Source organism: Linepithema humile, chromosome 1, assembly GCF_040581485.1.
Source record: "Linepithema humile isolate Giens D197 chromosome 1, Lhum_UNIL_v1.0, whole genome shotgun sequence".
Classification (NCBI taxonomy): Eukaryota; Metazoa; Arthropoda; class Insecta; order Hymenoptera; family Formicidae; genus Linepithema; species Linepithema humile.
Window position 1 is genome coordinate 27,466,939 of NC_090128.1, and position 14,670 is coordinate 27,481,608.

General features: G+C 33.5%; 3 protein-coding genes across 5 annotated transcripts in view; 1 reads left to right on the top strand and 2 right to left on the bottom strand.

Annotated features, from left to right (window-relative positions):
- The window catches only part of Arms (Ankyrin repeat-rich membrane spanning), a 34,077-nt gene extending 28,048 nt beyond the window's left edge, over positions 1-6,029 (bottom strand). Inside the window, exons 1-2 of one of the 3 annotated variants that reach the window (XM_067348626.1) lie at positions 5,856-6,029; positions 5,061-5,132 (exon numbers count right to left, since the gene is read on the bottom strand). Coding sequence is in view for 1 of the 3 variants with exons in the window: in XM_067348606.1 (XP_067204707.1) it covers positions 3,617-3,835 (219 nt within the window). In the remaining 2 variants the exon portion in view is untranslated. Of the gene's footprint in view, positions 1-3,616; positions 3,985-5,060; positions 5,133-5,775; positions 5,795-5,855 lie in introns of those variants that run through there. The other 2 variants (XM_067348628.1, XM_067348606.1) reach the window with 2 other exon arrangements.
- Positions 6,030-6,072: 43 nt separating this feature from the next.
- LOC105674858 (tRNA (guanine-N(7)-)-methyltransferase) lies at positions 6,073-8,079 on the top strand. Its single transcript, XM_012371480.2, has 7 exons — positions 6,073-6,343; positions 6,437-6,710; positions 6,790-6,911; positions 6,976-7,160; positions 7,242-7,355; positions 7,434-7,535; positions 7,597-8,079. The coding sequence occupies exons 2-7, from the start codon at positions 6,625-6,627 to the stop codon at positions 7,726-7,728; spliced, it is 741 nt and encodes a 246-aa protein (XP_012226903.1). The 5' UTR covers positions 6,073-6,343; positions 6,437-6,624; the 3' UTR covers positions 7,729-8,079.
- On the bottom strand, positions 7,183-14,505 carry LOC105674868 (cilia- and flagella-associated protein 65). The gene is made up of 18 exons (XM_067348661.1): positions 14,310-14,505; positions 14,004-14,223; positions 13,363-13,628; positions 12,563-12,845; positions 12,181-12,387; positions 11,899-12,103; positions 11,424-11,669; positions 10,962-11,190; positions 10,534-10,890; positions 10,371-10,447; positions 10,025-10,295; positions 9,730-9,945; positions 9,422-9,610; positions 9,075-9,328; positions 8,719-8,971; positions 8,363-8,586; positions 8,120-8,288; positions 7,183-8,052 (listed from the first exon to the last, which is right to left on the bottom strand). The coding sequence occupies exons 1-18, from the start codon at positions 14,415-14,417 to the stop codon at positions 7,882-7,884; spliced, it is 3,945 nt and encodes a 1,314-aa protein (XP_067204762.1). The 5' UTR covers positions 14,418-14,505; the 3' UTR covers positions 7,183-7,881.
- Positions 14,506-14,670: the final 165 nt, after the last annotated feature.

Sequence of the window (14,670 nt, forward strand, 5' to 3'; positions counted from 1 at the left end):
ACGGTTTAGCACGCGGTTTATCTTCTCTTTGTCGGTTATTTATCATCTCTGACATATCACACTTTTTAAGTGCTTGATAAGCGGTCGCCTGAATCTGACAACACATGCAAAATATTTTTGACAGATTTATAACTGTTTTCGTATTTATTTAATAGCAAAATTTTAATTAAATATGTCAATCAAAAAATATAATAAATTAAAGTATATTAAAATGCAATTATTATATTAATACTGTTAAATTATAATATTTAATAGTTCAAGTGCTCAATTTAATTCGAAATTACAAGTTTCACTGTAAAATATTTAAATGCATGGGATAGCGTTGAATTCTTCGAAATTGCGGAAACTAAACGGGATAATGACTCATTTAATAAACGCAAGCGGTATAAAAATTTTAATGAATCACTATCTGCATGCGGACAATTCGAATTAATAACTGAATTGAATTAATAATGTTCGTAAAAGTTCTGTATTTATCGCGTTTTATTCTTTGAAACAAAACAAAAATAAAATATTTTACGAAATTACGCTCACTTTACACATAACTCTTCTCAAGGGAACATTACTTCAATTTTATTTTAGAATGTGGAACTGAAGGACAAATTTCATCGAAGATGTTGACACTTCTACTGGTTTGCATACCGCGAATTATTTTCGCACTTCTCGGCATCGAGTATTTTACGAGAAGTAAATCGGGTGAATTCAGGCCACGCGTCGCGAATATATAGGGCAGGAAAACGATCGAACGGCAAGAAGAAGACGTTGGAAGCGCAAGAAATTTAGAAATTCATACTAGTAATTTGCAAGTAAATGTCTCTGCCACAGTGCTCAATGGTTGAATATTTTATTGCTGTTTTTATTAAAATCTACGTAACTGTTTTCCGTTATCTATTCCACGAATTATTTTTTCCGACAAAGAAAACATCGTAGCGTTTTTTTGAGATATAACTTAGCATTCTAGTCAGAAACATTTAAAATAACAATATTATTGATTACGTTAATCTATAAATTAAATATAAATTAATCGACGAATAATACCGAGAATCTTTAAAACTGATCTTTCAAAACTTATCATTCCGTCAGAGATTATAAATGCTTTAATAATTTTCACAAACAAAAAATAATCAAAAATGTCAACTAAGAGTTATACAATGACAGGTTAAGAATTTAACAGTGACAAATTTGAGAAGATAATTAAGTGTCTTTCAATAGCTCTCGTAATAGACGAGTGGGGATCGAAATGCAAATTTACCCGTCATCCAGAAGTCGTGAAAACGGTCGTGAGAACTCTCGTTGCTAATTTAGTCTAAGGGCGCGATGGAATAGTCACCATAAACCACGGCAAAGTAGATTGAGGCCAAGGGGGGATCGAAGGCTTAGGCCTTTAATCACTCACTAAACGAAGCAGTACGTCATGTCGTTTCTTCATCGTCATTCACAATCTTCATGATTGTCACGATATTTGACGTCACGCAATTTGCAAAACATCGAAGAATTACTTAAAAATTTCTTTAATGTATTCTCTTCTATTATCTCATCTGTTCCTTCTATTATCTCTTTTCGTTGTCGGAAATTTTTCTCATTTTACGAAGTTTTTACCGGCGACGTCACGGAACTTTATCACACTTCAAGCATTAAATTTTTCTGCCTAAATATTTAATTCTATTTAAAACAAATTTAGGCACAAGTATGCATATCATTTAAAATTGCATATCTATCCACACGTTATCAATCGTTTCACTGCGTTGCAAAAATCTTTGACAAAGATATTTTTCAATTATGTAAGACACAGTCTGAATTCGCATGAAATCAGGACGATATCGGGAGACCACGGGGATTAATGACGATAGTTCAATCGCGTGGCTGGCTCGTTCAGCTCTCGCACGAAGCCGAGCGGTGCAATATCCTTCGCGTACTGCGGCCGAGGGAACACTTGACCGAGGCAACAACACCTGACACTCGCGTGTGGGCGATCCACGTGGACGCGGGGCCGGCCCGTTCGCCAGGTGGTGCGAAAAAAGAGAGGGAAAACGCACGCATCGACGACGACGCCGTCGACAACGTCATCTCCCCGCGTAGGAGTGCTGAGAATGTCAAGAGAGAGAGAGAGAGAAAGAGAGAGACGTTGCTCTTCTCTATCAGCGTTAAATGTTTAAGTGCATCTAGCTTATGTTAGATAGCGACCCGTATTCTCGAGTAATACATTTAGTGGTAATTTTATTAGCCATTTCACGGTAAGATTTATGTGCTAAATATTCAGATAAAGTGTTTAATGTCGATTAAATGAGAGACATACAGTCGCATTTAGTGGTAATTTCATAGTAAAAATTCTATCTAAACACTAATTGTAGGTATCTAGATAAAGTTGGATATTGGCTCATTTTTACTGTCTATTAGAAGTGTCATTCAATAAATATAAAGATTATACTTAATGTCAATAAAATAATGATCAAAAGTAGACATACGCTAAATGTATGTTAAGAGCATATAATGTCCAAATTCTATGTATTTTTAAAATTTTCTAATCTAATTAATGCTATTAATTATTTAACTGTGTGTGTAATGTAATAAATAAATGCAATAAAAAAAACATAGACCTAAATATCTTTTCTGTGTGAAGTAATTATTCTAATTTCTTAATATCTCATTAATAAAATATCTTCAGACTTCATATTTATATTGACAGGAAAAAATTAGAGCAATCTCATTTCGAAGCCATGCTTTCGAGCCGTGATTGTTTTTCCCACTATTCGTACAACGATAGCGAATGAATATCGATGATTCGAGAGTGCGCGACGGCCATGCGTGTGAACAGCTGATCATTAAATGCATCAGCTGAGCTAGACTAAACAAATGAGCACTGTAGACGGCGGGAATGAACGGCACGAGAGATGCGTGATGCGAATGTTTGCCCCAGTGTTTACGAGACGACGGAAACTCGACAAATAAACGAACAAAGAAGAAATGTTAACTGATTTATACCGTAAGGTAGCGATAAGTCTTTTCACAGTGTTGTGCTTAAGATGAAGAAGCAATCGACCCATAAGTTGTGAATTATTCATTAAAATTCTTTTAATCGGTAATTAGTTAATTTTCTGGCCAAAAATATGCGGCCAGCAGTTTTTAGATGACATTTCATTTATTGAGGAAAACATGTAAGCGGCAACGCGTGAGTTCTCTTTGTATCAAAAAAATTAAAATTATCAGGGGCTGATTATTTGCTACAAATGTTATTCTCCGTGCACGAAACGACATAATAACAGCTTGTGAATAATATCTATATTGCTATATTTGGAAAAACAGCTCATACTTGAAAATTTTTATTAATAATAATAGTATCAGCAATCCCGTACGTGTGTGATACGTGAAAAATGAACGACCCAATAATGTCTGACCTACTTGCTTCTCCCTAACGGCAAAAATACTAGGAAAAATATACGTAAAACGTTTTTCTCGCTAATTGTACAATTTAACGTCGTTTTTTCCCGTGAAATAGCTTGATTAAAAAGAATAAAAAGAATTTAATTCGTCGTAGTTGGAAATAAACTTTTACGCTGATTTTACCTATTTTACGATTTAAAACTATTTTAAAAATTATAAACTTCAAATTATTTACCAAATTTGATTCTGAATAAGTCCGAAAGTGACACCAGAACGTAGAACTCCAAGAGGACATTTTCCATATGAGAAATTTTATGTGAGAAGTCGTAGGTTTGGAGCTCAACGGAAATCGAGAACTTCGTACTGTATTTACAGCGAATGAATTTGTATACATATTACCGATTCGCCGTTGACTTCGGCGAGTACTATGGAAAAGAGTCGTGTCATGCGTCATGTTTATATCTCTAATCGCACGACAACCTTTGTCGACTGCGCCGAAATTCGTAAACAGCGGTTCTCAAATTGTACTCGGAACGCAGTGAAAACCGCATAAACAATTATTCGAATTATTATAAATTCGAAATTTGCTTTTGTTTAAAAAGCTGTGACATCCCTCCCACTTGTGTTATAATAATTTAAATTTAAACGTAAAGTTTGTAATAATGTACGTAAAGTTGTAATAAATTGACATGAGTAAGATGTATATTTTTTATCTAAATTATTTTCATTGTTTTGTAATAATGATCCGCATATCATAATCTATTTTCTGACTAATCATTCTCTTACTATTTTGCTTTATTTATGCGATTTCGAAATATTCTATCAGTTTCGTACGTTTATATATCCGTTAATTTTGCGTATACTATTTTCTCGTATTTTTCTCGTGACATCGAGTAATGCATTTGACATTTTGCGAATTAGTGCACATAGCTCGATGCAGTACGATTCGAGTAAACATTCGTGTAGATACACATTTGCGATCACTCTCATCGATTTAACGTATCGTTGATTGAAGAGCAAATACTAATCGAATTATGCAATTTTCTTGGAACTTATCTGCATTCTATTTATGAAATCGATACAACGTGTGGCGTGTGTAGCCGCTTCCACGTGGACAAAGCGCGGGGATAAATACGCAAGCATCAATTTCACTCTTATATCATTAGCTTAATTGAGCCTTTTAAGCGCGTGTTGCCAGACAATGTAATTATTCGTTACCTACACGTGTCATAAACGTTGATTATGTATCGACAATCACGCAGGAGTAAACTCTGTCATTGAATTAATTAATTACGTGAAAGAGATTCCACAATGTTTTATCCTATAATTGATATCATGGCGTTAACGTATTAAAATTTTATCTTTGTAATTCGCCGTTTCTTAAACTTCTCGCATTTGAAACGAAAAGTTAGAAATTATATTATTAGAACTAACAGCAATTGGGCGTTAACTTATGTGAATATAACGTTTAATTAATATTTAGATCGAGAGAAAATCTTGAAAACAAATGCGGATTCTTCATCGATTGTGATTAAAATATAGTGCAACGTTCCGGATGCTATATGCGTTCGCGATAACGAATAAAGGCGATAAAATATGATCGCGTTATTTTTGCTCTGCGCCTTATCGAGTGAACATGCCAATCAGCTGAGTGATCACAAAGTACTATAATGACTTACCAATTAAATGAAAGAGCGTTCCCTTGGGAAATTCGACGTCGTCATGAATAATAAAACCACTCTGTCGTGCACCTGAAAGATTAAAAATGAAATATGAATCACTGCTCTAAAATCTATAACCTCCTACGCCCCGCAAACAATTTACAATATAAAATTGATATTAAGATTCGTGTAATTTAGAGGTTTCACGATATATTCACGTACAGATTGCTCCGAATCTTTCTCATTATTAAAAGATTTGAACAGATTTTAACGCTAAACCCGATAAAATAATGAGCGATATTGCTTAATCCTTTCCCGCTGAATAAATTATATATTTCAAGAGAATTACATATTAATGATTTCTCATACATTGTGTTGTGTCCTACTTGTGGTCTGTAGTTTATGTGACGAAATTCAATGCATAATGCATTCGATTTATATGAATACAAATCAAATTATATCAATTATTAAAATTATTGCAGCCTTAGCAGGAAACAAAATCGACGCGAAAGGATTAAATCCGATCTATCAAACTTCTTAAATAAACTTCGCGATTTCTAGTAGTATTTCGATCTTGCACAATTATCCCTCCATCGAAAATGACATGTCACCGAGGTGTCTGACACATTTTCTGTCATTATACTGTCAAACTATCTATAATCCATTCTTAATCTGCATATTGTACAAAGCATCACTAAGACAAAGGCGATCACACATTTGGAAACGTACGTACGCACGCTTGAATCATCACGATTGCCGTCACAAAGGGATACAGTCGCAGAATGGAGATCCCTAACCCTAACCTAACCTCACCTGGAAGGATTTCGCTTGTCCTCGAGATCCTACGCTCTTTTCGACGATAACACCAAATCACGCGCGTTACACAAGCACCTTTAGTCTCGCTCGCGATCACATTTTACTAATGTCGCAAGACTGCGGCGAACGAAAAAACGTGTACGATAAAAAAAAAAGAATTCACACAGAGCGCGAAGATCCCCCGCCTCGTTCGCTTCTTTCTCTGCGTTAATAACATCGTCATCCGCTAGACAGCGTGCACCGCGCTTCGATCAGCTGATCGCTCGCGCACGTGTGTTATGTGTCAGTCGCACTTTCTTGCACTTTTATATACATGAATAATTGTACAATTGTGGAAAACGAATACATAAATGCATATATTCTAACTTTAGCTATCAAGAGATTGCAGGAAATTGTAGGAAAAAAATTAATTTATAATTTTTTTACGTGACGCTTTCTGCAAATTTTTATGTCATTCACTCTTTCTGTGTGAAGTACCGGAGAGTGTAAGAATCTGTACTTTTTAAGAGAAATTGTTTTACATTTTTCTTTCTTTTCTTTTTTTTACACTATTAATTTAGATTTAATTTTATGTGCAGAATGTGTAAAAAAATATAAGTGCGAGATATATAAAAAACACGTGTTTTGCGTACGCTGATGTACATAGTCTCTTAAAGTACATGTGTTGCATTTTGATATGCTGCATCAGCGATAGAAGAATTAAAGGCGTTCTTATTACGCTTAAATTTTAGTTCTCATTGCCAATTAATTTAGAATTATCGGAATCATGTCGACAACGCTGGCATTACCGCAAAAGAAATATTATAGACAGCGTGCACACTCAAATCCGATAGCTGATCATTGCATCGAATAGTGAGTAGAGTTTTGTTAATTTGCCTATTAATTTTTAATTTCGTAGAAATTATTATATTATATTATCTACTATTTATAGCCCCACAAAACCAGAGTTGATGGATTGGAGCACCTTGTACCCGCAATATTTTTCCAATAATGAGCAAACACAGAAATGCGTGGAGTTTGCAGATGTTGGTTGTGGTTACGGAGGCCTACTAGGTAATTTACCTTTTGTTCTTTAATATTACTATAAAATCAAACTAAGTAACAAATTAATTTGTAGTTACTTTATCACTGATGTTTCCTGACAATCTGATACTCGGTATGGAAATCAGAGTAAAGGTATCAGACTACGTTATGGATCGCATTGCTGCCTTACGCTCACAAAATCCTGGTCAATATCAAAATATTGCTTGCCTAAGAACTAATGCTATGAAATATCTACCAAATTACTTTTACAAAGGACAGGTATGGAGAAAGTCTTGCTTGCTTAATATATATAAAAGTATATATTAACTTGCATTGATCTCTGATTTTTGGTTTGTACAGTTAAAGAAGATGTTTTTCCTGTATCCGGATCCACACTTTAAAAAGTCAAAACATAAATGGAGGATAATAAACAAGTCTCTCTTAGCAGAATATGCTTATGTGTTAGCGGAAGGAGTAAGTCTCACTTAACTTGCTTTATGGAAATTAATTCTTATCTTAATCTTATATGGACTAATTCTTATCGTTATGTAGGCTATTGTATATACTGTAACTGATGTGGAAGATCTGCATAAGTGGATAGTTCAGCACTTTGAAGAACATCCATTGTTTGAAGAAGTCGTCAAGCAAGACTTGGTAAGTATCACTGTTTATTTTATATATTTAGGGATATCAGCTAATTTTGTTATTAATACAGGTAGCAGACCCAGTAGTGGAAAAATTATACGAAAGCACTGAAGAAGGTCAGAAAGTAACCAGGAATAAAGGAGATAAATTCCTAGCTGTGTTCAGAAGGATCGCTGATCCTTACATTGCAACGAGTAGCTAACAGTGGATATTGTGTATGTAATTGTATATACACATCAACATCTGATTGCAATTAAATGGCAAAAGATATTCTCGATAATTTTGATACCGTACGGGAATATTCCTCGTCTTGATATACTGACCGTGTCTCTAAAGCAGATTGCAAAAAAAACTATTAATTGTGTTTTAAAAATAAAATAGGATACTTTACAATACCTTGCTTAGAAGTTTTACTCCTCTTCACGCTGGATGCCGTGTTCAAATAGTCCTTGTGTCTGATGTCTACACGCTGGATTAAGTGTGTGGTCTTCAAAGCGAACTCTTCATGCATTATGACGAATAACATCTGAAAAATAAAATCGATTGACGTTAACTATTTCTTTGACAAATATTGAACTGCAAAAAGATCCTACCTTTTCCAATATTTGACTGATTAACGCTCGTGGTGGTGAAATGTACGATCTTTGTATCAATCTTTTTCTTTCGTATAAATTCATTGTGAATTGTGAATAAAATAAATTCAATTCGTCACGCAAAATATCTTGCATTTGGTTCTTAAATAGTTTGCTATTGATTATTTCCCTGAATATATATAATAAAACATATTAGATAATTAAAGTAGCTATAAAGAAATTTTAAAAAATTAAGAATTTTACCATAGTAGACCTTCTATAATAAATGAAGATCGTTTGATGTCTTCTTTGTTGAATGTCATCTGTATTTCATCTTCCTCAATGCGTATTTCTTTTCGTGGTGCGCTTATTAATTCTTCCATTAGATTAACTTTTAGAAATTTATCTTCTACACTATGTATTGAGCATCGGATCGTTATAGTTTTATAAAAAGGTTGAAATTTCTCCAAAACTTTTATCGATGGTTTCTAGAGACAAAAAAGAAATGTTTAAACAAGTTCCTTATTTTTAATTAAAGAGTAAGTGTCTCGCCGACTCATCAGAGTTAAATTATTTTTAAATGTTTAAGATCTTATGGAATTTCTTTGTGTTCTACTTACTGGAATGCTGATGCCCTTTTCCGTAATAGTAAATTGCCCTTCCAACTCCCGAGACAAGATTTCATGTTTATATATACTTTTCTGATAGGCTCGCCTTTGGTTGGTATTAATAAACTCGCACGGTATGTTAACATCAATTACGCAAGGATATCCTTTGGTATTTATAGTTACACAAAAACTTTTAACGGACATTGGTTTTATCAAACCTTTTGGTGGATGAATTTCCACGAGAATTATTCCAGGAATCTCATGTCTGTAAGCAATAAAGAAGTATTCATTCCAATTTATGGAAAGTCTATTTTAGACCGACGAAATAATAATCTATTCCGAATGTAATTCAGTTCAGGGCAACAAACCTTTTCCATTTATAAGCGAATACATCATGCACCGTATTATTGTGCATCATAATCATTTTCACTACGTGACTGTGTGTAGCTACATTTGAAATATCTATACATTCAATATTGAAATATATAGGAATATCGTCATCTTTGAAGGTACATCCCGATGGCACGTATTCTCCAACTGTTGTTAATTTATGTGGCAGGGAAGATTCGCCTTCTAATATTAATTCTTTCCCTTCATCGCCTAAAACTAAGGATAACTTCCCCTGTTTGGAGAAAAGAAGATTTATTATTTTTTGGGATAAAAAACATGTTTAAACAATTTTGTCATTAAAAGAATTTGTTTGTTATACGAGAACCTTAAAAACTCCGAATTGTCGTGGCTGAAATTTTAGGAGAATTGGAGCAGAAGATTGCGGATTCACCATTGCTTGTGGAATTACATAAGAAAAAACCTCGTAACAATACTTCTGATTTATTTTGCACATTTCTTTGGGATTTATGGAAAATGGGATGCTGTGATTTGTACCATTGTGCACCCAACATACCTGAAAATTTTTATATTATAATTATAAAATATATTACGAATATAATACTGTAAAATATACAATAATCACAAATATAATATTGTAAAATATACAATAAATATACAAAAATGCAATAAAACCTGATAAGCAGGATTCCTTTCTCCAAGGTAAACGTGTTGGAATTTAAAATGTGTGCCGTTTAAAAGACAGAGTTCATTTTTAGACTCGGGTAAACTTTCGATTGTCATAACTAAAAAAATATGACGATTATCTCCTAAATCTATGTCCCATTTTGCATCAGTCTTTCCTAATAATACGTAATGCAGCTCTAGAGTTATCCAATCCTTCTCGTTTGGCTGTATTTTGTTTAAGCATGAGAAATAACGATAATAAATCAATAATCACAAATTTATGTAATACTGTAAAAGATTATACTTCAAGGTTTCCTGTTCTTGGCAATATAGAGCACACTTTTCTGTGCAAACAATCATACTTCGCACGTGTGAATGAAATGCCTCGAGGTCTTGCAATAGGTCGACAAGAACAAAGTTGCACTCTTTTTACATTCCATGAAGCAATCACTGCGGTTACATTCATCAGCAGCAATTTTATAATAATCGGGCTCTTGTGTAAAACCGTCGCAGGGAAATTTACGTGCAGCGTTTGTGACGTCCCCGGTTGTAAATTTCTAAGTAGTGTATTAAGCCTAAAAATATAATTTTTAAATTTGTAATTTGTGCGGATAATCGAAATTAATAAAATAATATGAATTTCAGCATACGTATTCATTTTCATATGCTTCCAAAGAAAAGCTTTGCTCATTTCCGCACAAGGCCCGTAAGATTGCAAATCCATCACCTGTTGTTCAATACAGCAAATTTGATGAAATTTTGTCATTAAATATTCTCTATAAAATAATGCTATGCTATGCTACCCATATTTACCTTTAAAGTAGGTAACACACACAAAGAACGCAGTTTACAAATATTTCTTGATGTCTGATTCGGAATTAATGCATCCGTGTGAGGGCTTATCCTTACATAATATTGAACGAAAAGTTCGTAATATCCTGGCGTAGAAGGTGTGACAGAAACAGTGATTGTTTCATCTTGTCCAGCGGAAACAGTCTCTGAGTTTGGATGTATTTTTACATCATGCTCTATGCACCCGATAGGCCAATTACAATGTTTACACGTTATCTTGTAATAAATGTTCACGGGACTCATGTTGAATACGTGAAAACTTAATTCTTTTGTAGTTTTGTACGCCTGAATTCCGAAATTTAATTCGTCGGGCACTGACTGCATAATAATATGTGTTACTGAAATTATTTAATTTTTTATATAGATTGTGACTTATCACTAATATTTACCACAAGAAAACCAAATTCACATCTTCCTATTACACGTAACGTTACACAAACGCTGGGGCCAACAGGAATTTTATCTTTTAACACAATTAAATTGCAATTTATATCAAACTCGTAATCTCCAGTCATTGTGGGACAAAACTTCCATTCGTGAATGACGATATCGTTTGAGCAGATCTCACCGTTTTCATTTCGAATTTGGAGTTCAGGTACAGGATTAACAAACTCGAATCTGAAAGATTGAAATTAATTAAATAGAATGTTAATTTTTTGCATGATACTTGTAAAATCTATTAAGAAAGAAAGAAACTATGAAAAATTTTTGCATTAAAGCTCTGATGAAAAGTAACATTCGCAATGTTGCGTTAACATTTTCTATGTACTGGATTGATATATTTTTATTAGATAACTCAGATATTAATATGTAATGTATTCTCTGTAATAAATATTAGAATAAAAATTTACCTTATCACATGTCGAGTGATGTTTCGCATGTAGAATCGCTGCAGTTGCTGGCAACCTGGAAAAGTCGGCGCAAAGTTCACGATATTTTGATCGCTGAAACTGACATTAGCGTATTCCGTAAATCCGCTAAAATCTATGAAACATTCCGATTTTGTATTTCCATTGAAACGTATTGCCCAACGTTCCACGTAGACACTTTCATTGTCAGCGCCAGGTAACATTCCAACTACAATGATCTGATAATCTCTGAAAACAGTGATAATTGCTTGATAATTGATAGATTCTAAAAATATTATTAAGATAAAGTAGCGTATTAAATCTACCAAATAAATTCAATAAAAATAGCTTATAAAAAAAAATATTAGATATAACATTAAATTATTTATATGTACGCTGTATGCAATATGATTGATTTCCCAATAAATTTAAATAATTTCAAACAATATTAAACTTTATGTTAAATGCGAGTACATACTGGTGAATTATTCCCATCATCGGCTTCACGACAAAGTGACTCGATGCTGGCGGTACAAAGCGATACATCAATGGCAAATGTCCAAATTTTTTTATTAAAAATGTGGTGTAAATCGGGAATGACGGTACGCAAGGAGGCATTTTTATTATGTGAGGTATTTCGTATTGGGGAATCCAACCGTCGGAACAAATAGGAAAGGAGTGGCCTATAAAAAAATTGCAAGATTGATAGTGAAGGTGATCGCAGCGTTGTGCAAACGCATAAATTAGAACACACACATACCGATTAATCGCACAGAGGTAATTGTAGGAAATACAAGAATTTCTTCGTAATGATAATTTTTTTGTTGTTCAATAAAAACATAGCCTACAAGTTCTTTTGCAAATAAGTTGCTTCCTCTGTCGGGATTAAATGTGATTTCAAACAAAGTTGTTTGGCTCGCTGATATATTCGCAATAGCAGGTGTTATACTGAAAATGTTGTCGACATCTGCAAAGTAGCATATAAATTGTTAATAGAAGAACAGCAGGATATGTGTAAATTTATAATTATGAATAAATTTAATTTTAATTTTTGCTTCAATTGTAACTTTAAAAATGGAAACAGATTTATAATAAATAAATATTAATCAGAGTCAGCGTCTACTTGTTCAAGAAATATTAACCTTGGTCCCATTTAATTAATACATTGGATTGACTGTGATTAGTGACGCAGAAGGTTTCTGGAATCTTCCGCGCATTATTTTCCATCTCCACATCGACCTGACCAAAATCGATATAGTTCTTCGACAAAGAAATCGTAGGTAGATCTTGCGTGGCAACGATAGTATCGCTCGTGTATCCTTCAAAGCTGTTTTTCACTCTTGCAGGATAAATAAAGCGATTCTGAATGTCGGCTTTATGTAATGTTGAGACACAGTAGCCGTACAGTTCTATGATAATTGGCTTCTGTATTTAGAAAATGTTATCGTTGAATCTCTTTCATACGCATCATAAGATGACAATATTAAAAAGATAAAGCTAAAACAACAAAAAAATTATGTGTGGCATTATTTATTTTAATTTTGCGTTTTGCTGCAAGAATTCAAAAGAAATTATCTTGTAAAATTTATCTTTTGATAATTAATGTCTAATGTATTTTTCAAAATAAGTTTTTATAAAATGTATTTATCTTTTTAATATTTAATGAAGTTATTTTATACACATTTTATGAGAGATTATGGAAATAATTTTTCTTCATAAAAACATATATTATAAATCTACTCGTATATTAATTATTTATGAGATTTATGCAATTAAGTTGCTAATTAGTCTTCAATTATTAATTATTAAACACATATAATGTAATATTAATTATTAGTTATTAATTCAAGATGCTATCTGTGATATTATCTTGCTGCAACACACATAATTATATCAGATAATATGTTTATAACACTGTTAAAAATTAAAATTTCTCTATTACGTGATTTAATATTAAGCACGGCAAGTGGTACGCGTAGATTCCAACTTCTCGAGGAGCAAAAGTGATAGTTATGTATTTGCGAGAATAAGGCCCGATGTGTCCGCGCTTTGCATCCACTTTGAATGATCTTTGAATCAGGTCAATGTCAAACATAAAAATTGCCGTAGCGTTGGAATCATTAATAAGTTTGATTCGCTTCTTCGTTTCGTGACTCTCGCTTGCGCACATCATGACTAATCTTGTTGTGGACACGGAAAGTACAGGTCCTGGATTATTAGTATACATCACGCAGTGACGCAAGTATTCGTCGTAAATATCATCACGATTTTAAGACATAGTGTTTGCACAATTAATGAATCATTGCAACTTGTAATCCGTCGACCTAATTAAGCAAGACGTTATAATTCATTCAAGAATCCTAAATACATATCTTATTGAGTCTCTTTTTTCAAGAATAGAAAATAATAATAAAGAAAACTTTCAAAATCTTATTAGTGACAGTCATGTTTCGGCAATTTGTTAATTTTTTTTTTATAGGTTATTAAAAATTTCTCGCAAGTTTGAATCTTTATCAATTCTGTAATAATAAAAGAGGTCTTTCAAATTGCAACGATTAAAAATGAAAATTACAAGTTTTATACCGATACACATTCCACGGACTCTGATTTCTGCGCGTTCGCCGGTGTAATTCATGATCGTAAAATAATCTACGTTTACGGAAAGTGGCACAAACGGCCGGTAGTATATTCTGCACTTGTATATTTGGCCGGGAGACAATGTCCACGAATAGCTGCATAATTCGAATACATGGTCTAGAGGATTGGTGGTAGCGTCTCTCCGAGCTTCGTAAATCTGCTCTGTCTACGATTCGATTCAATGAACATTAATTATAAATGCGCAATGTTTCTTACAGCAAACTTTTGACATGAAAGCAATCAAGTACTAACCGAACTTTCGTTGGCTACCTCTATCCACTTGATGGCTGTGGCGCCCGTCTCCACTTCGCCAAATTCCACGTGAATCTTTTTATTCTGCGCTTCGGAGCACGTATACATTTTTTATCCTAATTCTATTTTCCAATGATTGTCAATGATTCCTATTCTTCGCACCACACATTAATTCACGTTAATTAGCTGAAATTAGCTCAATTCGCAATATCACGTGAAGTTGCTTTGAACAGCCAAATTTCGATGTCTCGATCACATGATCGATCTTTGATTCTCTCGAAATCAGTGACGTCAACTGACGTCATAACTGATTTTTCATTGCAAAATTGTTGCAGAATACCTGGGAAATAAAGGGGTGGGA